General features: G+C 48.5%; 2 protein-coding genes across 5 annotated transcripts in view; both read right to left on the bottom strand.

Moving 5' to 3' along the window:
- Positions 1–15,720: 15,720 nt before the first annotated feature.
- SLC35B1 (solute carrier family 35 member B1) lies at positions 15,721–21,911 on the bottom strand. Of its 3 annotated transcripts, none has more exons than XM_059670675.1 (9): positions 21,678–21,909; positions 20,851–20,954; positions 19,918–20,048; positions 19,598–19,628; positions 18,873–19,030; positions 18,254–18,380; positions 17,388–17,494; positions 17,075–17,228; positions 15,721–15,923 (listed from the first exon to the last, which is right to left on the bottom strand). In XM_059670675.1, the coding sequence occupies exons 1-9, from the start codon at positions 21,881–21,883 to the stop codon at positions 15,871–15,873; spliced, it is 1,071 nt and encodes a 356-aa protein (XP_059526658.1). In that variant the 5' UTR covers positions 21,884–21,909; the 3' UTR covers positions 15,721–15,870. The 3 variants fall into 3 exon arrangements, with proteins under 3 accessions (XP_059526658.1, XP_059526660.1, XP_059526659.1); XM_059670677.1 differs by having other exon boundaries at positions 19,918–20,023; positions 21,678–21,817; XM_059670676.1 differs by lacking the exon at positions 20,851–20,954 and having other exon boundaries at positions 19,918–20,023; positions 21,678–21,911.
- Positions 21,912–24,243: 2,332 nt separating this feature from the next.
- The window catches only part of FAM117A (family with sequence similarity 117 member A), a 41,205-nt gene continuing 38,615 nt past the window's right edge, over positions 24,244–26,833 (bottom strand). For both annotated transcript variants that reach the window (XM_059670673.1, XM_059670674.1), the window contains one exon: positions 24,244–25,473. In XM_059670673.1, the coding sequence (XP_059526656.1) occupies positions 25,173–25,473 (301 nt within the window). In that variant the 3' untranslated portion in view covers positions 24,244–25,172. The remainder of the gene's footprint in view (positions 25,474–26,833) is intronic.

Below are 26,833 nucleotides of genomic sequence, written 5' to 3'. Positions count from 1 at the left end.
CATTCCTTGGAGGGAGGAGCGTGGAGGCGGGGAAGGGGTGCAAGAAGAGGAAACTGGAGCCGTTGGCAATATACTCCCCACTTGGGCTAATCATGACAGTTTGGTTTTATTCTGCCTGGGGCCTGGGAGGGGGCGCCTGGGTGCTAGTGAGTCCGCCAGCAGCTGTCCAGGCTGGGTCTGAGTCCCCAGAGACCTGGAAGGACATGAGCGTCCTGGTCCCATCTGCAGCCTGGTGCCATGAGGCTCCCATTCCACTGTGGGGACCATACCTCCCGCCTGAGATGTGCTACCACCAGCCTCTGCACAAAGGACTTTGATTTGGTGTGGATCTGATTAAATGACTGTAGATGTCCTTGGAAGCCCTGGGTGGAAGAATTTTAAACAGCTTCTCCTTTTTAATATGCACTTCCTCTTCGGTTTTAATTATTTTGTTCCTACATTTTCTCTTTCAATTTACTAAAATCTAGAAATGTAATTAGAGCAGGGGCTGGGCTCAGAGAAAGCTGCCAGGATTTCTACAGCATGATTAAATATACTAGGCATCCCTTTAGTGTGGGACTGAAAAAATAGGATTCTCATTATTATCTTTCCTTATCCAGGGAAAATCGGCACCACGGACAGATACGGATTTATTGAAAATGCAGCATTAATTAAAAACTCACCCAGCCGCTTGACGAGTTTTTTGGGGGGCAGGGCGGATGTGCAGGTATTTAATTATTTCCTCCATTTACTGTTTTGTTGTTGCAACCATGACAAGCAAGAAGCCCCCCCTCCTACCCTCCACCCCTCTCAAAACTCTGTCCTCAGAATAAGATTCTTCTTCTCTCCTCAGGAGGGACTTAATGAGGCTTTTATCTATGCAACAACAATCAAGCTCACAATGGCACCAATTCAATGCACTGCTCCTTGTGGTGGTAGGAAACATGCAGAACTCGTTTTCTTAATTCCAAAACACAAAAGACAAAGTGTTCATGGGCTATCAGGAGCCAGGTCTGGGCAAGGACTGTGTCCCAAATGCCCCTGAGAAGTCTGATATTTATTCTGCCAATGAGGACCTTTGGCTCCATTTCACAGTCCAGTAAACAAAAGCAGGCTGGAGGTATAGGGGAGGTAGAGACAGGATGGAACAGAAGATGAGTACAAACTCCCATTTTGGTTGTAAGCACTGTTGGAAAATGAAGTCCTCTCCTCTCTGTACAGTTATTCTGTTGACCAGTCACTGAACGCCCAGCCCAGTGGCCTGCCCTGGCGGAGTCCCGCGTGGACATTAGGGATGGGTCTACAGGAAGATCTTTAGTAGAGGCACGGTCCTGTGCTCTGGGGGTCTCCAGTCTAAAGAAACAAAGACAGATGACACACCCTGGGACCCAGGTATAAGACCACACACAAGGAAACATGACGACAAGAACATATTGATGAGGCTGTTCTGGAACCACCATGGGGTTACTAGAAATTAGCAGTGGAAAAATATTGATTTGATTGATTAAATTTCATAGTGAGGCAGGTGTGGCTTCATGAATGAGATGCAGCCTCCTTATCTGGAGACATATGTTCAGACCCAGCACTGGCACTTGCTATAATCTAAACTTGGACAAATATCTCTGAGCCTCAGTTTTTCCATCAAAACAATGGAGAAAACAATGCCCAACCTATCCTATTGTTGTGAAGATTAACTGAGATACTACTTGAACATAGCACAGTCCCTGGTAAAGAGGAGACCCCGCTGATGTATAGATATGTTACGGAATGTGCTTTTTTGTTGTTGTTTTTTAGGGCAAGTGTTCATAAAGTACCTTCTGGTCTTCAAGCCCCACTTTCATCTGTGCACCATGCTCATTCCTTTTCTCTGTGGGAAACATGAAATCAAGGAAACAACACAGACTACTCAGCCAGAACACTGCCACTTGCTAGCCGGCTTCCCGAGCAAGCTCCTTGACTGAGGAGTCCGTTTCCTCACGGATCAGTCAGGGCTGCTGGTTGCAAGAATCGCACCAACTCTGGCTCTACCAACCCAAACTGGAATTTACTGAGCAAATATTTCTGGCTCCCAGAATTGATAGCTGAAGAATCAGACTTGGAAATTTGGCTGAAAACCAAAGTCTAGTAGAGGAAGAACAATCTTTAGCAGGACATTCTGGCCAGGAATTTCAACTGCTGGGCACTGCCCCAAAGTGCCGCCATCAGATTCATGGCCACAACTCCTGCCACAGGAAAGGATGTCTAATTTTCCTGCCATCTTTGTGCCTCACGTTGCAAACCCAGAACCCTGTTGGACAAGACCTGATCACCATGGTGGGCAACAAAGAAAGGTCTCGCTGCCACGGTGGCCACGGAGTAATAGCCAGTACTCCTTTTCACTGACATTTAGTACAGCAGCAGATTCGTCCCAAACAGGAAGTGGGTCAGATGCTGGACCGCCAATCCTCCCATCTCATCTGTGAAATGGGACATTCATCACAAGGTCATAAGCAGCATGGACTAGCATGACATTTGTCCAAAAGTGCTTGGCATATAAAAGGCATCCTGTTACTTTACTTCCCTCTTTAATAAAACAAAAGGCTTGGAATGGTGTCGTTATCTGAGGATTTGATCAGTGTGCTTAGAGATAATGACATTCTGAGTTTTCAACCTGGAAAGATGGCTAGGAAACAGGATACTGAAGAGTGGAGTGCCAGGCAAAGAAACAGCAGTGGGAAAGAGCGAAGAGAAAATGGTAAGCTTGAGTTTAGCTTTCCTTTGATTTTTGGTCTTGGACTGAGAACACAGCTCCATCTCTGTCTCATTCATTTTAAAACAGGTCTAAAAATTGCCTGAAGTCATTGCTTCAAAATAAATCTTTAGTGAATTAGTATTTGTTTTCAACAAAGAATATATTACCAAAAGTATAGTTATAGTCACTGTTAATGAATTCTTTTCAGTGGGTTTTTTGGTCCTGTTCTGAGAGGGTTTGATCCACCACTTGTTGGCATTTGCCCTAAAATAACCTTTACCTAAGTGTAGACAATTAGTTTAGCAGAAACACATTTTTTTTCCCTCTGACTCAACTCAAATAGAAATTACTTTAGATTTTATAATTTGGATTATCTTTGCCATGGCTCTGCTTTATCAAAGTGAATTGATTTCAATTGAAAGTTTACTCTACGTTAGAATCCTATTTTAAAAAGGAAATTTAATCTAAAATTCAATTATAGAAGGTCTGTGCCAAAGTGAACAGTCAACTAGCACTTACTGAATGCTCCCTGGGTACAGAGCTCTACCTAGGTAACTACAGCAGTCAAAAGAAATGGAAATATTATCCCTTTTCACAGAGAGTTTTCAGTTTCAAATAAAAAATAAAATTCAAAACTGGAAGGAACCATAAAGATTCCCCATCCCAATGGTTTTCAAATGATTCTTGCTTCTCAAGCTCTGGGCTAGTGTAGATTTGTCCCAGGGACTCCAAGGGGGGTCAAATGGGGCTGGGGCAGATCAAGCCATGGCAGTCTGGGCCTGTATACACTCATTCAGTCCAGAAATTAGGCATCATCCTTGCCTCCTCTTTTCCCCTGATACCTCATATCTAATCCAGTAGGTGTTCCCATAAATTCTAGTTTTAAATCCACCCACTTTCTCCATCTCCCCAGTCCTATCCAACTTCTAGCCATGATCCTTTTTCACCTGAACCACAATAAGAGGGTCCTAATTAGTCTTCCTATTTCTTTGTTTAACCATCAATCCCTTCTTCACTCAGCACCCAGGCCAATCTAACTAAAACTTAAGTCACATCATGCTGCCCCCCTGCTTAAGACCTTTGAATGTCTTCTCATTGTACCAAGAATAAAATCCAAACTTTGTACCACTGCCCACAAGAGTCTCATATTCAACCACATCTTGTGTCACTTTCTTCATCTTCACTTTAGCCGTGCTAGGCATCTATCAATTTCTAGAACCCATCAAGCTCTTTCCCTCCATAGGCCTTCGTATTCGCCGTTCCCTTTTCCTGGAACACTCTCCCTAGCTCTTCACATGGCTGGTTCTGCCTTTGCTCTCAGATCTGTTTAATTGTCACACCTGCCGAGAGCCTTCTCTGACCATCCTCCCAATCCAAAATAAGGACCTTCTGTTATTTTCTATCAAGGTACTCTGTTTACTTCCTTTACAAAACTAACAACAATTTGTAATTGTTTTGAGTATTTACTTATTATTGGTCTCCCTTACGCATAGGGACCTGTCTATTTTGTTCTCCATAATGTCCCAGCATTCAGCACAGTGCTAACACATGGACAGAGGTACTTAGTACAGACGAATGAATGAGTGAATGAATGAATGTCCTGTTCTTATCTGGAATGTTAGAAAGGCTTGAGCAGAGGTCTGAAGCCTGAAGGGAAGGTTAATAGACAAAGGGTGTAGAGAAGGGGAATGAGGAAGGAAAGCAGTCTAGAGAGATAAAGATCCGAAGGTCAAAGAGCATGGTTTTTTAAAAACTCAAGGAATATTCATGTTGCTGGAACAGAGAACAAGTGGGAGGCTGTAGGAAGTGAGTCAGGAGGGTCAGGCAGAACCAGCCAGTGTCTCTCCCCTCGGATCCAAACCACAGGACTGAGAATATGGGAGGAGTGAATTCCCCAAAGGAAGGTCAGAGCGCTCTTGGCAGAAAAGGGGGACATGAATGCGGAAGGCCAACAACAGAAGACCATTGCTCCTGGCTTTCCTCCTGCCTCTTTGGCTGCTTCCTTGGGCCATCCTTTGAATATCGGCTTTCCTTGGACTCTGTTCATTTCCTCTCCTCGTCACACTGTCCTCACTTTGCCTTGAGATGGCTCATTCACTCTCACAGCTCCACTGCCATCCATCTGCTGAAGAATATTCCAAATCTATCTTGAGCCAGGTCTTTCTCTAGAGCTCTAGATTTACACATCCAACTACCAACCTGATATCTTCAGTTGGCTGTTCCGTAGACACAAAGAGTCAGCAGATCCAAAACTGGTTTCTCCTCCAGTTGTTCTCCGTCTCACCAAGTAGCTCCAGCCTGGGAACTGGGAATTATTCCTGACTTCTCAAGCCCACTTCTAATTCCCCACCAAGTTCAGACAATTCCACACTTTAGTTACCTCCCAGTTCTGTCTACTGCCTTCCATCTTCCTGACACTTCTTCAATTCTTCCTCGGATCACAGAAGCCTCCTCACCTGCCTTCCCCCTTCTAGCTCATTCTCTGCTCTGCAGCTAGAGTGAGCTTTCTAAAATGCTCATCTGCCCCAGTCATTTCTTTGCATACAACCCTTCACTGGCTCCCATTGTCCTCCAGATAAAGTCCATTCCCCTTAACAGGAGTGAAAGGCTCTTTACCAGTGGCCATGCCTTTGTCTCTAGGGGCTCTCTTACCCTCCCAACACCGCTTAGCAATATGGTTGCCAGTCATATGCAGAGCTACTTTCAATTCCTTGAGTAAACCAAGTTCTCCCTTTTTGCACATGCTGTTACCTCTTCCCAGAACAGTCATCTCCATACCTTCCCCTGCTCCCATCTCCCCCAGGTTAATTCTCTCCTGATTCTGCAGGCTTTGATGTATCCATCTGTTCCTCCAGGAAGCTGTGCATGTCCCCTAACTCTGAGCTATGTCTCCCCATATTTCTCCTCCCATGGCAATACCTCCTGATTCTTGGCTGCCTGATACCCTCTCTGTGCCCTTCACTAGACAGTGAGTTCCTTGGAGACAGGAATTCTTTTTTCTGTTTGTCTATGGTATTTCCAGCACCAAGCAGCATTCCTGGCACATAATAAATATTCAGAGAAATGCTTGTGTGATGAATAAATGGATGAATGAGTAAAACAAACATTCCTTTCAGGAACTTGGTTGCTGTAGTTTCAGGCACAGAAGTCTCCAGCGGCTTCCTCTTCCTGCATCTCCTGTTTGGCCGCAGGCTGGTCAGCAGCCTGGTCAGCAGCCTGTGAGAACGCTGAACACTGGCTCAAGAGGCTCCTTGACTCACACCCAGTGCTGGAAGCCCAGTCTTCCCTTAAAAGGCCACCTTATTGAAAAGTGCCTATGATGGCGGTTATGAGCCCTATTTTTATCTATGTTGGAAAAGTTTCAGAGTTAATTCCCAAGCCAAAGGCATTAAACTCAGGAACGTGGATGAGCGAGGAAGCATCTACGTGATGCTTTGAGTCACGGCTTTGTTTTCCATAGCAAGGGGCTCCATTCCTTCCCGTCACTGGGCCCTTGTTTTTAAGGACTGGCTGACGGTAAAAAGGCTTTTGATCCCGTGTTCTTCCTTAACACTAGATCCTGCAGCCTTTAATGGTCTATGAAACGGGGTTGTCTTCCCTAAGATTCTCTTAACTGTGCTGGGGCCCTCAGAGCAGAACACAGAACAAATTGCCAAACGTCTCCCAGTTTAGTCAAACCAGCTTTCCACCCCCTTCCCCAAAGGGATTTCAATCCTGGGTGACAGCGTTGCTAGCAGCAGAAAGGAAGGAGGCAGGGTTGCCAGAGGAGAGGGCTCCCAATGAGCCTGGCTAAAGAAATAATTGGACAGAAGCTACAGAAATGAGGAAAGCAACCCAGCAGGGTTGGCGAACAAGTGGAGGGCTGTGCCAGGGAAAGAATTCACCATCAGAGCTGGGGGGGATGAGGGGGGAGAGAGAAGTTGTGGAGAAAAGGAAAATGTCAGTGAAGGTTAGAAGGAAGGAAGGAAGGGAAGGCAGGAGGGAAGCAGGAAGCAGCAGTGCAGATGGAAGGAATCAGGTAGTTTGTGGAGAAAGTAAGGAGGAGAGAGGGAGCATGAATTCCCTTTCATCCGAGTGGAGTCATTTGGGGAGAGAGGAGGTTGGAGAGTCAGGGGCAGGCCCCAGAGAGATAGTCATCTCCTCCCCCACAGCAGATTAGAAATGAGAGCCAGGGAATAGATCAAAGAATGTTCTCACTCCCAGACTCAAGGTACTGAATTTGCTACCATCCCTGCCTCTGGGAATTTAGGAAAAATAGATTTCATCCAAGGGTGCTGGATTCAAGCCCACTGTTTGTTTTTTTGTGTATGTTTGTTTTTGTTAGTCCTCACTGGAGGACATTCTTTCCATTGATTTTAGAGAGAGTGGAAGGAAGGGGGGAGGGGAAGAGAGAGAGAGGAGAGAGAGAGAGAGAGAGAGAGAGAGAGAGAGAGAGAGAGAGAGACATCAATCAGTTGCCTCCCACACTAGCCCCAACTGTGGCGGGGAACCTGCAGCCCAGGTATGTGCCCTTGACCAGAAATGAACCCAAGACCCTTCAGTTCTCAGGCTAATAGTATGCTGTCCATTTTTTGTTTGTTTTTTAAATCCTCACTCGAGGACATTTTTTTTTTCTTTTGCATTGATTCCAGAAAGAGAGAGAGAAAGAAAAATCAATCTATTGCCTCATGCAGGTATTCTGACCCCCACCCAGGATCAAACCGGCAACCTGGGTATGTTCCAATCACGGAGCTACATCAGCCAGGGCTCAAGCTACTATTGAGTCTCCCTCCCCTTTCCCTTAGCAAAAGCCTAAACAATTCAGGATCCATGCCCCATTCTCTCTGCCCCACCTACCCCCCTTTCCCCAGCAGCACACACACACAGCCCAGGGTCATAGCCCCCTATGTGCCACTGCCCCTTCCTGCTACTCTGGGACAGGGACCAGGCTTAGAGTTTGGAGTCTGGGCTGAGTCAGCAGTACTCGTAGAAGAGATTGCTTCCTGGAAAGTCTTGCTTCAAAGCTCCTGGCTGGCCGAGTGCTGGTAGGAAGCAAGAGGCACGCTGGAGGCTGGAGGTAGCGTTAGCTTTCAAGATACCTCTCACCAGAGAGAGCATCATGGGATAGGAATTTCCATAGTCTAGCTTAATGAGTGCTTCCAGTGTACCTCAAGCTGGCCAATACCCTCCATCCTCCCCGATTCAGAAAATTGCATTTTCCAGGCCTCACATGAGAGTTCGGAGTCAAGATGGAGGCTCTGATTCCTAAATGATCTAGTTACTTCTCCTGAAAATTAGACAAAGTATAGTTTCTAAATCTCAGATGTTTATTTTCCAAAGATATGTCCATACTCATTGGGGTAGCAAGAATACATACAGGATGCTCTGTGTGGGCTCAAGGCAGCATCCTCTCTTGACACACACACACACACACACACACACACACACACACAGCCAGCATAGCCCTGGCCAGTGTTGCTCAGTATTTAGATCATCATCCCGTGCACTGGAGGGTCTCAGGTTCAATTAATTCCCAGTCAGGACACATACCCAGGTTGCGGGTTTGATCCTGGGTGGGGGTCAGTATACCTGCATGAGGCAATAGATTGATTTTTCTTTCTCTTTCTCTTTCTGGAATCAATGCAAAAGAAAGAAAAAAAAAAGTCCTCGGGTGAGGATTTAAAAAACAAACAAAAAATGGACAGCATACAATTAGCAACAATCAGCAGCCTGCTCCAGGGGCCACGCCCCTGCGCTGTCTCGGGCTGTGATGGGCCGTCTAAGCCACCCACCTTCTCTTTATTCTGGGAGTGTTGACCCCACTGCAGGGTGAAGGGTCATTTCGACAATCTCGCTTTGGACAAGTGAGAAGAGAAAGCATTCTGCTTTGATCCCCACAACTGCTTGCTATGCAGTGGGCATTCTACCGGGTAGGCAGTGGGTGGCAACAGCTGCCAGACACCTTCCCCCAAGGATGTCTCAGTTGGTGCCAAAAGCCCATATAAGCTCTTTCTGATCTCTGTGCCAGTGACTACGGGTCCTGGAAGGAAGCCAGGAGGCCACCAAGAGCCCTGCATTCTTCTCCTCCCCCTCATCCGCCAAGAATGGGGAGGGATGGCTTGGGAGCCCATCAAGAAAGGAGCTAGTGGTTCTTAGACACATTTTCCAGCTGTCACACCTGCTCACATGGGAACTCACACTCATGTAGACACACGCAACTCAGAAATAGTTTCAGGTTTTCTTGTTCCATGTGCCCCACACCCAAAGCAGCTGTAATAAAAACTCCCATCAATAAAACTGTTGTTCCCAGTTTGCCTCCTTCCTCCCTCCCTTCTTTCAGCCCTTCCACTGACATGTATTGATGTTTGACTGGCACCTACCATGTGCCAGCCACTGTGGTAAGAGCTAAAGACACAAGGACACAGTCTCGGGGGAGAAAGTATACATGAATACTAATCAGATGCAAGACAATAATAGAGTGTTACATGATGGTGGCCACAGGCCAAATCCGACCTGTAGGCATGTGTAGTGTAGCTGGCAAAGAATTTTTAAAAATTGGAAAAGTTCATGTGGAAGTCAGTATTTCCATCTTCTTTTGAAATAACAAATCTGGGCCTGGCCGGCGTGGCTCAGTAGTTGAGCATCGACCTATGAACCAAGAGGTCAGGGTTCAATTCCTGGTCAGGGTACCTGCCCTGGTTGTGGGCTCAATGCCCAGTGTAGGGCATGCAGGAGGCAGCCAATCAATGATTCTCTCTCATCGTTGATGTTTCTCTTTCTCTTTCTCTCTTTCTCTCTCTCTCTCTCTCTCTCTCTCTCTCTCTCTCTCTCTCTCTCTCTCTCTCTCTCTCTCCCTTCTTCTCTGAAATCAATAAAAATGTATTTAAAGAAACCAAAACAAATCTAGCAACAACTGGAAAGACGTGAAAGTGTCCCCTTTAAGATGGGAAAGGCATTCTCGGTTTGTCACCGGCTACACACTCCCATCTCCCACCCACACTCTTCACCATTAATTCAACTGGCTCTTCATTCATCCATGTTCCCTGCAATGATTGTGCAGGTGTGAGAACATGGGGCCCTTAAAATGAAAAGACATCAAAGGATCCAAAGTCGAGAACCATTAACTCTGCTTCAGAAAGTCAGATGAGTTAGCCCTTGAACTAAGTCGAAATACTTCATTGATTTAGTTAGTTGTTGTTTCCCTCCTCCCCCTGGAGAAGACAGCATAAGGGAAGGCTACCTTCTCCACAGTATCTCCGGCGAGTAGCAGAGCCTGGTACTCAGCTGGTCTCAATGCATACTTGTGAGATGTGTTGAATGAATGGAGTCACTAGAAGCACCAGGTGGGAAAGGCAGTTCCAAGCAGAGAGAACTGTGGGACAAAGGCATGAGAGTAAATAGTGTACAGGGAAACTGCAAATACTTGGTGTGAATGGGAGTGCCGGAAGTGTGAGGTGGGAGGGATCACGAAGGGTAGAAGCAGCAGCAGTTGAGCAGAGAAAATAACACCAGTGGGATCACGAAGCACTTTTGATGCCACAGTAAGAAGGTACCCAGGGAACCTTGGAAGTGATTTAAGGAGTGAAGTGACAGGATCCGATTCTTGGTTCACAGAGAAAACTCTGGCAGAGTGTTGGGTGGGGAGAAGTGAGCTCCAGAGAAAGGCAGAAGCAGCAAATAGAATTCAAGTCAAAGCTCTCCATTACTAGTACCTTTCTGAGGCCCCTACACTCCACTGGGATCTACTTTAAGAAAATGGTGCCCCCTGCTGACTAAGTCTGGGCTTGCGCCTCCCCGGACCAAGGGGGAAATTATGCTTGGCCCTGAATCAGTGTCTGGAAGCCCTGCGCACAGAATTGCGAGTGTTGTGGTGATGTATCTAGAGGGCCTTCCTTCTCCTAGGGAAAGAGAGGCCCATGAGAGTGTATGTGACCATGGCTAAAGCCACAGTCATGCCAGATAAATGCAGAATGCTGACTAAATTTGAATTTTCAGATCAACAACACAAAAATGTTTGGTATAAGTATGTCTCAAATAATGCACGAACAATTTATAGTAGAAGTATGTCTAACAAATTGTGTTTATCTAAAATTCAAATTTAGCTGGGCATCCTTAATTTTTATTCACTAACGCTGACAATCCTTGATAAAATGTGTGTAGGAGGAGTTGGGAGGCAAGCAGAAATGAAATTGGATGGATTACTCTCTTTGGGTATCTCTGCAACCTCAACCCACCCCTCCATGTAAGCAGTGCGGGAAATGATGCTTTCTTATTATTCTGCGGTGGTGCCCAGTTGTTCACCTCTATTTGGGAAATAACTTTTAATGAAATGAGTCCCATTAATACGGGACCCTGTATATTTGAGAATCTGAAGAGAGCTTCTGAGAAACTGAAGAGAGCCATGGATTCTTTTTTTTACAGAGAAATGAACCTATCAGCTTGACACGTGTGAGCACTTGTGCCATTGCTCATACACACACACTTTTACATGAAATTTCAGGGAGTTCCCAGCCTTCATGTAAGAGTGATGCATCCCTTCTAGGGATGTGGTATGAATGTGGCAGTTCTAGATCCTGAGGGGGAAATGGTGCTCGTCAGGACCTAAGCTGAAACATGGAGCTTCCTCTAGCTCAGGCCACCCACATACCATGACGAAACACAGAAGAAAGTCCGTTTCTGTCCTTGGTAAATGCCTTGAACCTCCTCCCTCTCCCACCTCTCCCAGAACTAACAGGGCAGGCATATTGGGACAGAAAACCCACCAGCCTGCATGGACTTGCGCCTCAGCCAAGTGGAAGGCCCTGAATGAAATAACCTGTTCTTCCAAGACCCTCTTGGTTTCCCTTCCCATCCTTCTTGCCATGGCAGGCATAGCCCACTGGTTGCCAGTCTGAGGGCTGTGCCTGTCAGAAATTGGCTTTCACTAGTAGGTGAAACCTGCCAGAATAAGTGCTGGATACCCTCAGCTGGGTGAGCAAAACCATGGCCTGAACATTCGGGAATGGGGGGGTGGGGGGGTAGATTTTGGAGTAGAGGAGCGGAGTCTCCCTCTCGCAGCCCTAACTGGGAAGCCCCCTGGCCCCCACAGCCTGCTCCTGGCACTACAGAGGGAGGGCAGGAGTGGCCTGGGTCAGGGTGCTGTTTTCACTCTCTCAGTATGTGCTAAATGATGTAAAACCTCTTTGCAGGTTGCTTCCATCCTTGTCAGCATGATTACGGGACATTCCAGTTCCAGTGCCCCCAATTGACCTAGTTGCATCAATAATCATAATGAAATGCCTAACCATGTGTTACCATAGGATGTTTTACGTTGAACATTTTCTGCAATTAAAAAATTAATTGATCTTTTTTTCTATATGGTGGTGTGATTTCCAACCATCATTTCTTTGGAGGAAAGGTCTGTTCTTCTGATATGGGTAGCTTTTCCTAATTTAAATATATAAATGTGTGTGTGTGTGTGTGTGTGTGTGTGAGAGAGAGAGAGAGAGAGAGAGAGAGGGAGAGAGAGAAACATCGATCTACATGCAACCCGACTGGGGATCTAACCCACAACCTGGGTACGAGCCTTGACCAGGAACCAAACCAGCAACCTTTTGGTGCACAGAATGACACTGAACTGAGCCACATGGGCCAGGGCTACAATTTACGAGTTAAAATGTCCTTTTCTAAGCCATAATGGTGATATTAGATTTTTAAAATATTCTTACTTGGAAAGATTTTTTTAAAAAGCAGCATACCTGTCAGCCCTCCAAATTATTTGGAAATTCTCCTAGACCAGGAAATCCAAACAGCTGGGCTTAGCTCGCTGACCTGGCCTGTGGTGCGTGGACTCGCTCTGGGGCCCTGCCCTCCCACCGAGTCGTGTGACCTTCAGTTAATGCAGTTTCCAATGTGGGGAGACTTGTTTCTGGCCCGCGCTCTCCCCAGGAGTGTTGTAAGGATAAAATGTCACGGACTAAAAAGCTCTGGGAAAGGAGGAGCTCAATAAATACACGAGATTGCTGCTCCTCAGGACAGCTGGTGTGTGCTCAGTGGGAAGGGCCGGATGGTCCCGCGGGGACCCAGGGAATTTCTCCGCAGGGCATCTGGGGGAAGTGACCAGCACCGCTCACAAAATGTGCCAACTGTTCCGCTGCCAGTGGGACCGGGCAGGCTGCAGAGGCCACGGTCTCCTGAGGGGCTTTGCTCCTCTCCCTCTAAGGGCACAGGTCCAAGACACTAGAACTCGGAGTCTTGGGTTCTAGCTGATCTCTCAGGGACATTCCCAGGGACCTCCCGCAGGTCACCCAAGCTCCCCTAACTTGGTTTTTCATTTCTACTAGGTGCAGATGCTTGCTCAGTCCTCTTCATGAGGGTGTCACAGGGCTATGAGAAAGCACACCATCCATTCCCTAAATACCTCACTTTAAAGATTAGCTAGTGTGTTTAAATCCTGCCCCCTTAAGTCCTCTGGAAAACAATGTATAATTTTTTCTTCTAATGTTTAATTCTAGAACAGCTTTCCCCATGGTTTTATCCCAAATTACATTTGTGGTCACTCCCCTTGCCGTAGGCTAAGTGGTGTACAGGACATGGAAAAACTGCTTGCCCTGGCTGGTTTGGCTCAGTGGATAGAGCGTTGGCCTGCAGACCAAAAGGTCCTGGGTTCAATTCGAGTCAAGGGCACATACCTTGGTTGCAGGCTCCTCCCCGGTCCGGGCCTCGGTCGGGACTTGCAGGAGGCAACCAATCGATGTGTTTCTCTCACATGGATGTTTCTGTCTTTCCCTCTCTTCCACTCTCCCTAAAAGTCAATAGAAAAATATCCTCAGGTGAGGATTAACAAAAACAAACAGCTGAGGAGGTGGGTCTGATGTTTGACCAAAATAGACACAGTACAATACACTTCAAACTCAGAGAACAGTGTCTGGGGAAAGCTGTGCTGGTTCCCTCCCTTCACACATAGCTGAGAATTAACTGCACATGAAAGTCCTTTGATCTTTAGAAACACGAGGCATCCGGCTGCCCAAGGTTAGGGATCAACATACTTTTGTTTGAACTTGTCTGGCATTTCACATGTAGCAGCCCTAAAAACCAGCAGTGTTACTCACTGTCTAACCTGGCACTCAGTTCCTGTGATCCCGGAGGTAAGGCTGCCGCCCCGAACAAGCTGGCAGCTCACATTTTCAAATATCTCCCAACTCAATTGGAAGTTGTCTCACTGCAGAGCCACCCTCTGCCTGAGCTCTCACTTGAAGTGACTGGAGCGAGAAGCCAGGCAGTTTAAAGCCCCATTCTCTGCTTGGCAGTGGGCCCAAAGCTCACCACCTCCTCCTTCATCCTCCCACTCCCTCCAGCTCAAGCCTCACCGTGCCCAGACATCTTCCTTCCTTGTCACCCCTGAACATTTGAGATGCAACGATTTGTTTACCCATCTCCCTATTAGACTATAAACCCCTTAAAGGGTAAGTACTGGTTCTACTCAACTTTGAGCTCCCAGCATTTCACAGTAGGTGGCACACAAAAGGGAGTGTTAGGTGGACAGGGGACTGGATGAACACACCAGAACTGGGCTCCTAGCCTTCTTGGTAGGACATGCTTGCTTTAGGAACAGGTGAGAGCCGTGCTGAGTTATTGAGAACTGTCTTGTTCTTGGTGACTAGCATTAGGCATGTCTGGTCACATACTACCTAACCGATCCACAGAAGACAGTTTGGAAGAACAATCAGCTAATTATGCAACTTTCAGGATGAAAAAGAGTGGGGCCCTAACTGGTTTGGCTCAGTGGATAGAGCATTGGCCTGCAGAATGAAGGGTCCCAGGTTCGATTCTGGTCAAGGGCACATGCCCGGGGTTGTGGGCTCGATCCCCAGTAGGGGGCATGAAGGAGGCAGCCGATCGATGATTCTCTCTCATCATTGATGTTTCTCTCCGTCCCTCTCTGAAATCAATAAAAATATATTTCTTAAAAAAGGAAAGGAGTGGGGTAAGGGGTGAAGGAGTTTCAGTAGATGTACCTAAAACCTCTTCTCTCAAGTTCAAAATAAGAGAGGGCCTTAGGACCAGAGCTGCAGCGACACCCAGGCCCCTAGAGGGAGATGAGTGCGAATGGGGCAGGGCTTGAAAGGCTGGGCGGGGGGGTGGCAAGGCAGGGCTCAGGAAGGAGGCTGGGCTCCCATCTGGAGAGCCCAGGGCCGGGGCTGCTGAACAGATGGAGTGAAAGTTGCAGCTGGTGGAAATGCACTTTCATGTGTAAAGTGTGGTCCCTGGAGGATTGCGATTTCCAACTCTGAAGGCAGCAGTAGGCAGGTGGCTCTGGTCCATGCTCCGCCTTCTCCCCCAATTGCCACCCAGAAAACTCAGCAGCGGCTCTGTGCCAGGACTCAGCCACCATGCCTTCCGCCAGCAACAGACAGAAGCTGGCATGGTGACACCTGGGCTCAGCCAGGGCGGCAGGACTGCAGTGCTTTAGCAGCTGAAGGGGGCAGGAGGGTAGGAAGGATTAATCCAGCCCCCCCAGGAGGGGACCAGGTGGACTCAGACAGAGATGGAGAGGGAATCGGACCTTCCAGGCTGTTCAGGACACACATTTGGGGCTCTGCTTTTGGGTGAGCTTTGGCTGAAGGGGAGGCAGTGGGGAAATGTGAAAACAGCAGACTCTGAGGCTCGGGGCTCAGTGTTCCCCAACCTCGAGAGAAATTTCCTCAGGCGAGAATATATATAGTTTTTTAAAGAAATATTTGCCCACCAGAGCTTGGAGAAAGTGGGGGTTTTTTACATTCTAAGGCTCTAACCCAGCCACCTCTCCTGGCACATTTAGACTCTCATCTGTGGGATGGAGGATGCAATCTATTAAAGTTCCTCCCTATAATGGTTAGGCTCTTGAAGGAATTAGCCATCCAACCAGGTGACCACACCTGAGAGGAAGCAGCTTGGGGAATGGGCGTCAAGGTCTGCCTCTTCCCTCTTTCTCTGTGTGAGGCTGTGCTCCAGGTCATCAAGAACACACACTGCCAACTCTGTTTTGTTAAAATCCAAGTGCTTTTTTCCCCCCAGAATATGTGATTTTGCTTCCTTTAAAAAAAAACCCCACAAAAAACAGACAAATCCAGTCGTTTATCCCTATTGTGTCCATTTTCCTAAGAGATATCAATATTTGAATAATAACTTAAATATTCCTGCGGTGGAGGTAGTCTCTCTTCCTAGTGGGACGTCTTCTTGGCTCCTTTCCCAAACTTGGCATCGAGACCCAGACCTATGGGAAGGGAGAAGATGGGCTGAAAATTATGGGGAAAAATAAAACCTACCAGTGACTTGGGGGGAAAAGGAAAGTTCAGCCTTGATTCTCCAAAACTGGGGCTTTAAATAAAACTAGTTTCCAAACATGGGTTTTATAAAGCTCCCTCGGAGAAAAGAGAATGGCATCAAATGAAAAAAAAATCACCAAGACACAGGTAATTATGTGTGTGTGTGTGTGTGTGTGTGTGTGTATTACAGCAAGACTGAAACAGTCAAATTTCTAAACTCATTCTCTCAACTCATAGAGAGCATAAAGTAGAGAATAAATATAATAATTTTACCCTGTTCAGTTTCTGGGGAAACCTGAGTCACTGGAAGGAAATCACTAAAATGAAATGCTTATTAGAAAGGTTGGATTTAAAAAGTTTCCTTACAAACCAGGAATTCTACTTCTGGATATTTATCCAAAGAAAATGAGAACACTAATTCAAAAAAATGTATGTTCGTTGCAAGGTTATTTACAATAGCCAAGACATGGAAGTAACGTAGGTGTCCATCAGTAGATGAATGGATAAAAAAAATGTGATACACACACACACAATGGAATATTAGTAATAAAAAAAGAACGAAATCTTGCTATTTGCAACAACATGGATGGACCTAGAAGGTGTTATCCTAAGTGAAATACGTCGGACAGAGAAAGACAAATACTGAATGATTTCACTTATATGTGAAATCTAAAACAAACAAACAAACAAACAAAAACAGACTCACAGAACCAAAGAATAAACTGATGGTAAACAAAAGGGGAGGGAGGCAGAGGATGAGTGAAAAAAGTAAAGGGGAATAAGATATACAAACTTCCAGTTATAAAATAAGCCACAGAGATGTAGTGTACAGCACAGGAAATATAGGCAATAATATAATAACGTGGCATGATGACAGAGTTATTAGACTTATTGTGGTGATCACATCAAGTATAAAAATGTCGAATCACTATGTTGTACAACTGAAATGAATACACTATTGTATGCCAACTATAATTGTTTTTTAAGTTTTCTATAAAATAACTAATTTAATAATTATACAAGTAAATTTTAGAGAGGAAAAATAAAGCTCTATCATTCTCTGTATGGCCCAGAGATGCCTGCTCTGCATGGAACTTACCCAAGAACACAAGCACAGTGCCCACCCACTGCATGGAGCTGATGGGGTTGGCAAAGAGGATCACAGAGGCCAAAATGGTGAAGAACTTCCGAGTTGTAGTGATGATAGAGCAGGTCAAGGGACCAAAATACACAACAGTCATGAAGATGAAGCTCTAGAGAAAGACAGAAAAGGGCGGGCTCAGGTTGGTTCTTGGGTATCTGCCACGAGGTCTAAAGTCTGAACAGGATATCAGAGTTAATCTTGCCACCCCACCTCTCCCAGCCAGGCCAGTCTCTGAGGGAAGCCACGCCACCCGTCTCAAAGCACTCACCTGACCCAGGGCACTGGTCAGGCCAAACAGCAGGATGTTATAGATGATGGCAGGGTACCTTTCAGCAAAGCTCAGGAACTCCCAGAGCTCGCCAGTGAACAGGATCGCTAGGAAGAAATGTCAAAAGGTGAAGGGTGCATCTGTGTGCCCATGCCCTTGCACACACCCGCACGCGGCCCACTAAAGTACGCTGAAAGGGGATAGGATGTGGGAAATGCATGGAGTGAGCTTTTATCTTCCCATCAGGCATCCTTCTTCTATTTTCCTGACTAGAGAAACTAACTAAAGGCTCTTCCTAAAAAGGCTTGATAACTAACTAGTTACTTCTGCCAAAAGTGACTGAAAGCAGAGATCCTCAGATGTTGTGGAAATACTGATCCACACATCCCTAGTTCCAGGCAGCCCCAAGCACTGGTCACTTCCAGCCATCAGCAGCCTTCTCTGTTATATTGTAAAAAAATATATACTTTCTACATGTGCCCAGATTTGGACAAGATTATGAAGTACTGATCTAAAAGCAAATACATCCATTTTCAAGCTACATTCAACATACACCACATACCAATGTCTCACCTGCCTCAGAGGAGGACGAGTTCCCAAGGCACCCCTGGTTCTACCGCTGTGTGTCCCCCCATGTTGCTTAGCACAGTATGCCCCGACTGAGCCAGGAGCGAGTAGCAAGCCGAGCCTGCCGGTGAAGGGTTACCCAGGACAATTCTCGGGGCTGGGACATAGGGCATCTTAGAGTCAAGGTAGGACTCTGGCCTGGGCAAAGTGAGCAACTGCCATTTGAGCTAGAGATCAACTGAGTGAGGGCAGTCTGCCCTCTGGTGATACACCGAAAGAACAGCAGAACGGCTCCTTACCAGCTCCCAGCAGCAACGTCGACCAGAGGTTAATGTTCAACATCATGTGGTTGGAGCCTGTTTGGTAATGAGCCCGCATGTGGTCCTGGGAAACACCTGTCAGTCCATCCAGGGTCAGAGATAATAACTGGAAAAGAAAGGTTGTACCCTGCGGTGAGACGGCCAACAGGGCCGCTCCCTGACCCAGGACCCAGGACTCTCACCTTTCTGAGACTCCTCAGAAAGCTGTTGCCTTAAGACAGAGTCCTCAGAACAAAATGCTGCCATTTGGTCACGGGTGGAGGATGGGGAGAGACCATGCAAGCTCCTCGTCCCCCAGGCACTGGAAAGCCACAGTGAGAGGCATACTACTCTTCACTCTTTGCTCTCAGATCTGTGATGTCACACGAGCATTTAGACATAAGCCTCGGTGTCATCCCTTTCCCAGGAGAGCTGAGCTTCCTACTATGGCCTTAGCGGAGCCAGGGGTCATGTAGCAAGAGACAAAGACCAAAAATGGGGGCAAGGAACACCACACTCTCTCTCAAGACATAAAAGTGGCCTTTCTGTCTGCCTGGGTGGGGTTTTTCCTTGGTTAAGATGACTGAAAAAGGCTGCCTTTCCCACCAGGAACACATACCAGGAGCAGCTCTCCATAGCCAATCGTGTGTTCTTCCATCCCAACTACTTTCTTGGGTTTGTACATGAAAAGGGCCACTCCAGCCACAATGAGCAACACACACAGGTACTTGGCCATTGGGTACTTCTTCTTCAAGAGGGTCACTCCCAGGAGCATGACTACAGGGAAGAAAGAGAATGGAAAATCCAGGAACCCGTAGACACTGATAAGCCCAACACTCTCCTCCTAGGAGCCGAGAAAAGACTCATGGGAGAAAAGTATGCCCGTGAAGGAAGGCCTATAGAGGATAAGAGGAGGGTGTGGTATGAGGTTGGCACCTAGAGAGAGACGACTGAGCAACAGGGCTGAACAGAGTATAAGGCAGGGAAGGGGAGATAACCAAGATGAAAGGTCCAGGAAGAAACAGGGCAAAGGTGGGTACCGTGCGGAAGAGAGAAAGGTTGAGAGAAAGTAACTGATGGTCAAAATGGAAGTTAGGGTGACAATGTAAACACATGGCCGCCAAAATGACTGACCACGTGAAGCCTCTAGCTCCCAGCTCACGTATACCCAACACCAGAGGTATTGACACAGACGAAGGGTGGCAGGGGAGGGATGGAGGGAGTCCTGGAGATAGCTATAATGGGATGATGAGGCCTGTAGGGACTCAGAGCTCCAGCAGAGAAGGGGAGGGTTTATGATGGGAAGAGAGGATGGAAGATGGGAGACCATCTTCTTCTCCTTACCTGGAATTGGTTTGCAGGATTTACCAAGGACCTGAAATTAAATTCAGCAAATAATTTCTGAGCATCTGTGATTTGCCAGGTACTATGCTAAGTGCTGCATTAAGATGAGTACGTGTGGGCCTACATCAGAGATGGCAGCCTCACAAAAGCAGCCCTATCGTGGCCAACCCACCACCGCTAAACCTCAGACCCTTGGCTCTCTGCACTCTACATTCCTCAAACATACTTTCTTTTTATTTAAGTCACAGACCCGAGGGAAAAACCCTTAGTCCTTTTCAAATAACTTCTGATCCAACCCTCATCCCACCCTGAGGTTTCACCTGAGTTGGGTAGTTGACAAACTGTAGTGCTGAGTTGCTGGAGACCATGGCCCCCAGATAGGAGATAGAACAGGCAGCATAGAGCCAACTCCGAGTACGATCCACCCTGGCAGTGTCAAAAAACTGGATCACTGGGGGAAGACAAAAAAAAACAGGCAAGAAAAACCTGGAATGGACCACTGAGCAAAAGTTGAAGCCACATGAAAAAAAAAAAAAACTTGTAAAATAAGCTAAGTACAAGTTATTTCTGTCCTCTCACACTGGGAAATACCTGTAGATTATTCAACCCAGCGGTTCTCAACCTGTGGGTCGCGAGCCCTTTGGCGGTCGAACGGCCCTTTCACAGGGGTCGCCTAAGACCATCCTGCATATCAGATATTTACATGACGATTCATAACAGTAGCAACATTACAGTGATGAAGTAGCAATGAAAATAATTTTATGGTTGGGTCACAACATGAGGAACTGTATTTAAAGGGCCAGAAGGTTGAGAACCGCTGATTCAACGCTCCTATCCCACCTAAGCCTAACACAAGACCACAAGCAGGGCAGAGGTGGGGCACAGAATCATTCCCTTCAAGGGACTAGTTAGCGTGCTGTTAGTCCCCAGGGAGCAGGGAGGACGCTCAAAACATGCCTGAAGTTGACACCTAAAGGAAAACCAAGGGGACAGAGAAAAGCTAAGTACTCTCAAGGGGCAGCTGTAAGACGGAGGACCCATTCTCTGCACATCTGACCCAGGTGGTCTAATGTCAGGGAACAGGGCTTCACTCCATTCCACAGCCATGCGTTTGAGAGACTCCACAGAAAGGCCATGCGCGGGCTGAAGGGGGCGGGAGACCTTGGGAGTGAGACCTTAAGGCGGGGTCCCTGCCTACCGTCCAGGATACGAAGGGGAGGGGGCACCTTGCAGAACACGAGCTCGGTACTCACAGATTTTGGCAAACACGGCGTTGATCACACATTGGATGAAGACCAAAGTTAAGGCAAAAGTGAACTTCTCCTGCTTGGCTCCCTCCCCATACTTTCCTCTTGTTCTAGGAACGAAACGCGTGAAAAAGACGGGGAGGAATCAGTGTATTTCCTTCAGCGTCAGCCAGTGTGTCCAGCGGCGCTTGGCACTTTGAAGTTATCCTGCCTCGCTGGAGGCAGGGAGGGCCTGGCAAGGACCACTGGGCTCATTTACTCAAGGGGCCCAGGAGATGGGATTTAGAAACTAGACGCCCCAGCCTGCTAATCCCATGGCCCGGGACAAGAATGTCCGTACAGGATGGAGTTAGAAGAAACGTAGAAAACTAGATGGTGAAACGAGGTACCCCCGGCAGCAGAAGGGATGTGGGCTACAGCAGCAGGGCCGAGGGCGGAAGAGTCAGCTGTGTGCAAGCATCTGGCAATTCCAAAGAGGACCGCGCAGGTCACGGAACCTGTTGGGGGTGGGGGGTGGGGTGGGGGTGGGGGAGGGGACGTAAGCAAGTCCCATCCCGTAAAACCCAAGCCCTTAGGACCAAAAGGGGGGGGGGGGGGAAGGAATCAAGGGAAATCACCAGGTCCCAAGAATCCAAAGACCAACTTTCGCATTTTGGACATCTGGGGAGGCGGCGCGGCGCTGCAAAGGGGCTGGGGCGCTGGAAGGGCGGGAGGGCAAGAGGGAACACCCGGGGCAGGGGCGTGAAGACCGCGAACCCCGCCGCAGGCTGCGGGGAGGGGCAGGATGGCGGGGGGCGGGGGGTGTCTGCCTCCCCACCCGGGGACCAGCTCACATCTTCTCCTGCAGGATCCCATAGTAGAAGTAGCAGACAAAGACGCCGAGGAAGCAGAGCGGCAGCCGCAGCCGGTCGGGCACCAGGGAGTTGCTAGCGGCCATGAGACGCCCAGGAGACCCCACTGGAGACCCGCTCACAGCCGGCAGCGGCAGCGGCGGCGACAGCTCCAGCCGGACATCGCCGACCGGCGACAGGGGCCTCATAGGAGCTGCATGCGACCGCCGCTCAGCAGGGCCCCACAGCCACCGCCACAACTGCCAGCTCAGGGCTGCCGAGGGGGAAACGCCTCGGAACCCAGAAACCGCTTCCAAGGAAAGGAAAAGCACCCTGGGATCTTGGTTTCGTCTCTACGGCCAGGGGGGGCAGCTGCCCCGAGGTGAATGTCTTGCCCTCGAGATTTTTCCAGTCAGGCAACTCCGAGGACAACTACAACCCCGAGCTCCACGGGACGACCTACAAGCTATGCGGGCGTGGAGTGATGATGTAGAAGGATGTGGAGGTCACCGATTGGCTGCGCCGTGTAAAGACTGACAGGTGGGCGTGGAGAAGGCGTGGCGGCCGGCTGGGCAAATCGAGTGGTCTTTTTCCCCGTCGGCCGGCCGGCTTCTGCTGGGTCCTAACGCCAAGAACTGCTTAGTGGAGCGTTAGCGCCCCCTAGCGCTGCCCAGCGCCTACCCGCCTCCACCAGAAGGATGTGCAAGGCCCGGCTTCGGACAGCGGTCCTCCTCCTGCGGCAAACCAAGCGCGGCAGGCCTTCTGTTCCCTCTCCTTCACCCACAGGCAGGGCCACCTGCGTCTGTCACCCAATTTCGTGCCACAGTTTTCTGTCTGTAAACGGGGTAATTCCTAAAAGCGCCCTGTCACCTCTCGACTGTGGTGAGGATCAAAGGAGCTGCGGTTTGTGAAAGCGTTTTATAAATTGTAAAGTGTGCTGTGCGAAGGTATTCATTACTCTTTGAACGACCCTTTCACAGGGGTCGCCTAAGACCATCGGAAAACAGATATATAATTACAGATTGTTTTTGTGATTGATCACGATGCTTTAATGATGTTCAATTTGTAACAATGGAATTGGGGGTCACCACAACATGAGGAGCTGAATGAAAGGGCCGCGGCATTAGGAAGGTTGAGAACCACTGCTCTAGGGTCTCACAACTTACCAACAATGGAGCAAACCCTCCCGATTCTTCCCGATCAGATCAGTGAGCTCCGTGTTGGACCCCTCCCTTATCTAAGTGTGGGGCACCCACCTGCTGGCACCAAGAACCAGGGCAAGACGGACCCCGGTCTTTCCACTCCCCGCCCCCAACCCCCACTTCGTTGCATCTGGGCTCCCTGGGGAGCGGCGCCTGCTCCCCTCCTAGCAGCCGGCTCCTTTGGCACAGCCTCGGGCAGAGGAAGGAAACTCGGGCAGCACCACACCCATCACTCCGGGCCTGGCTGACTAATGGGGCGTTAGGGGACAGGCCAAATACCTTTCAGCGGGAGGAGAAGAAGAGAGGAGATGGGGTCTGTCCTGGGGCCTTTCTCTCCTTCGTGTTAGTGGGGGAGGAGAGACCGCCATACATGAGCCCTCGCACTGCCTGTCCACTGAATCTGTCAGTGATTGCAGGGCACGGAGCAGCAGCTGGGAGAGGCCTGGGTTCCCGTTCCCTTCTCCGCCTCTTCACCAGCTGGGATTTCAAACGATCCCCTTGACCCCCTCCTCTGAAATGAATGGGGACGTAACAAGTGGGACTGCGCTGTGGTTAGAAGCATGGGCCCTGGGTTCAAATGACCTGGTTCCCAATCCCAGCCATTGTATCTTTCTTTGTCTTTGGGGTGAAGGTAGTCAGTCTTTTCTGTCCTTCCCTCAGGAGTACAGTGGGATTTATCACATTTCTCTCATTGAGTTCTTTTAATCTTGAAATGATATCTTATGCAAGCACATCAATGGCATTTTATGCAAGCGTTCTCTGATGTTTACCACGTTGGGGTAGGAGTTTGTCTTGAGGTCTTTCAGACAGATATAATTGTAGTTATTACAACTGCCCTTGGGGTAGCCAACTTTTCATCCATACCTTGGGGATCAGTGTCTTTTGTGAAAATGCTTTGTAAACTGCAAAACACCATCAGAATGTTGGGATGGTTGTCTCCATTTCCCCAAAAAGCCCAAGAGCCCGTACAGGTGTGGCACTATTAATAGCTGAGAGGCAGCAGCAGGACAAGAAATTTCTTCTCCTAGTCAGGGAGCACCCACGACGTCAGATTGTCTTCCACTGGTCGCCCTAATTTCCTCTCTGACACCCACTCCCCTGAGGTAGCGTTCCAGACTCATTCCAGAAAAGGATGACTCCCTCACCAAACCTCCACCACACTCTTCATTCTGGGCGGTCTTTCCGTGGGTCCACTGTTTACTCATCCATGTGAAGAATCCACGCCTGGTGGCTTGAGGACAGGGACTCAGTTCATTGACATCATTATGTGTTAAGGCTCCTCTTAAAGACAAGGATGAAGTAATCAATATAATCTCCTCAATTTCCATCTTCTCCTCCCCCTCTAAATATTGAACAGAACCTCAAACTGCTGGGAATACTTATTTATTTGGTCTATTAACACCAAGATCTGCAAAAAAACAACTTCTAAACACAGGATAAGAAAACTTGAACATTAACATTCTTCTTCAATTTTGTGAAGCTCTGCGGCACGGAAAATATACAAACTTCAAACTGCTGCAAAAATAGTGTCTTTGGGAGAAAATAGAGTTTCTACATCGATACAAGAAAAATAGGCATTTTTCTAATCCAACCCAGTCCTGGGGCAGGTGGAGGGTACAGAGTCCCCACCTGCCACCTGGCGGAATGCCAGCTCTTCCTTCCTCCCCTACCCACCTGGGGCTGGGCAGGCTGAGCTGCTGCTTAAGACAATCTTAGTCAGGATGAAAGCGAGATGAAAATGCCACTTGGGAAAACGCTAGGGTCCCCGCTCTGCCAGCAGCTGGACTGGTCAAGTGTTATGGCCCGTTAGGGCTGCTTTGGTCTGCTCCTCCAATGAGAGGGAAGCACGGATGGAGGCTGGGAAGATGTGGGGATTGATCTTCCCGTCTCCTCTTCTACGTCTGTGGAGGAGCGGGGAAGAAATCTGCGGTGTCCCCTCTACCCCGCTCAAGGCCAGCTTGCTCTATGACAAGGACAAGGGCCCCAAATACAGTCCTTTGGACTCACACCCAAGGGCAGGGGACCCAAGACCCTCTGAGTGAGTTTTCCACCGAGTAAGGGGGGTGGCAAGAACACAGGTATGATTTGTGAGCTGCCCAGCGGCTAGTGGAGAAGGCAGGTCCCCTCCCACTAGGAGGGGCAGCGTCCATCAGAGAGGGGACCCAGGGCTTTGACACAATAAGTGAAAGTGCTCGAAGGCCGGGAGGGAAGGGCGCCTTTATCCCCCACCTCAGGGGAGCTAGGGAGGGGCCTGCCACCAAGGCACTGGTCTCCGTGGTAAAGTGGTGGGGTGCCCTCAGACCACCAGGGAGCTGTGGAAGAGCACGGGCTCCTCTGAGGGCGGGGTGTGCTGCCACGGCTCGAAGGGCAGCGAGGAGGCCTTGGCGGCCTCTGGATCCTTCCGAGGCGGTGGCCGGGGGCTGGCGGGAGGGAGAGGGGACCCTGGGCTGGTGGGGCAGTTTCGGAAGATGAAGCTCATGCTGGGGAAGAGGGGCTTCATCAGGCTGACGGGGCAGAAGGCCGAGCCGGTCGGGTGGAAATGGACTTTGTTCTTGTCGGGACAGGAAGTCAGGAAGGCCACGTCAGGACCTGGAGATCTGGAGGATGGAGAAAGAAACGCACAGATATACATGTGTGTACGCACGCACACATGCATGCACACTCAAAGCAAAAAGAGAAACCACCAGCGTCCAGGGAGTAGAGAAGCTGGGTCTCTGTTAAAACAGGATGGTAACTTGACCAAAAAAACGAAAGGGTACTGAGCACCAACCAGTCTTTCGGCTCCTTGGCTCTGGTGTTTTAGAAATATGGCTGAACAACAGGAAATCTACTTTAATTGAAACAGGAGGGATTGAAGCTAGACAGAGAGGAGAACTTCCTGACAATCTGATTCTAGAAGAGACTAAGGGATCTTTTAACTTGGGAGATTTCATCAATAAACAGTGTTTTGGGGGCAGGCCCCTTGCCTGAAAGCAGAGATCCATGCAAATGACTTTCTAAGACGTTCACAGTCTAAGGCAGGGTTTCTTGGCCTCAGCACTGACATTTTGGGCTGGACAATCCCTGGTTGTGGGGGCTGTCCCGTGCATTACAGGATGTTAATGGCATCCCTGGGCCCTACCCACTAGGTGTGCCAGTAGCACCTGACCCCCTCCCTCCAGGCTGTGACAACCAAACATGTCTCCTGACATTGCCAAATGTCCCGTGGGAGTCAAAACTGTCCTCCATTGAAATCTCCCGGCCTAAAGAATCTCATTCTTGAGCACAATGGAAAGGTGTGATTTTTAAAATATGTGCTAGGAGGGAAAGATAGCAACCATTGTGGGAAAGGCAGCCCGACCTCATCAGGAGCTCTAAGTTCTAACTTACCCTGTGGTCGTGGCCTGAACTGTCTCACCTTTAACGAGGACAGAGTGATCTGGACCCTTCTGATCAGGTAGGGGAAATGGAAGGGTAAAAGGAGGCTAGGTCGGACAGTCCTAGAATAAGGAATCCTTCTGATAAGAAAAGGAAGTGGATAACCATGTTGTGAGGTTTAAACAGCCTGAGAAGCTGCTGGTTATGAGGATCCCGAGTGAAGATGAATGTGTAGGAAGATGGGGGAAGCTCTGTCGCCAGTGGATCCTAGCAACTACCTTTTCCTTGAAGTATAATATGTACAGAAAAAGGCACTGAGTGTGCAGCCTGATAAGCTGGTTACTACTTTAGGTGTAAATTCGAAGAATTCCAACCCTGCAAGAAGAGTGGAATGGGCAGGAGAGGGAATGTTCTCGGGGTGCGCGGACGCACGTGAGGAAGGTGACCCAGAGACCAAGCAACGTGTGAGGGACATGAGGGCAGCCAGCACGACCCTGAACAGCTTGATTCCCCTCTGGGAAATCCAGGCCATCTCACGGGTCAGCAGCTGGAGAGGAGGGGAAAATGTGGCAAAAGAACCACGAAATACAAGAACTTCAG

Source organism: Myotis daubentonii, chromosome 16 (genome assembly GCF_963259705.1).
Source record: "Myotis daubentonii chromosome 16, mMyoDau2.1, whole genome shotgun sequence".
Classification (NCBI taxonomy): Eukaryota; Metazoa; Chordata; class Mammalia; order Chiroptera; family Vespertilionidae; genus Myotis; species Myotis daubentonii.
The sequence above is the reverse complement of the archived record's forward strand: the minus strand, read 5'-3'. Positions and strand labels throughout refer to the sequence as shown.

Coding starts and splice junctions, on each gene's coding strand:
- SLC35B1 (XM_059670675.1), bottom strand. CDS start 21,883: ATGAGGCCCCTGTCGCCGGTCGGCGATGTCCGGCTGGAGCTGTCGCCG. Junction 20,049..20,850: donor CGCCGTGTTTGCCAAAATCT/GTGAGTACCGAG, acceptor GTCTTCCCCCAG/TGATCCAGTTTTTTGACACT. Junction 15,924..17,074: donor CACTGTGCTTGTGTTCTTGG/GTAAGTTCCATG, acceptor CCCTTCCCATAG/GTCTGGGTCTCGATGCCAAG.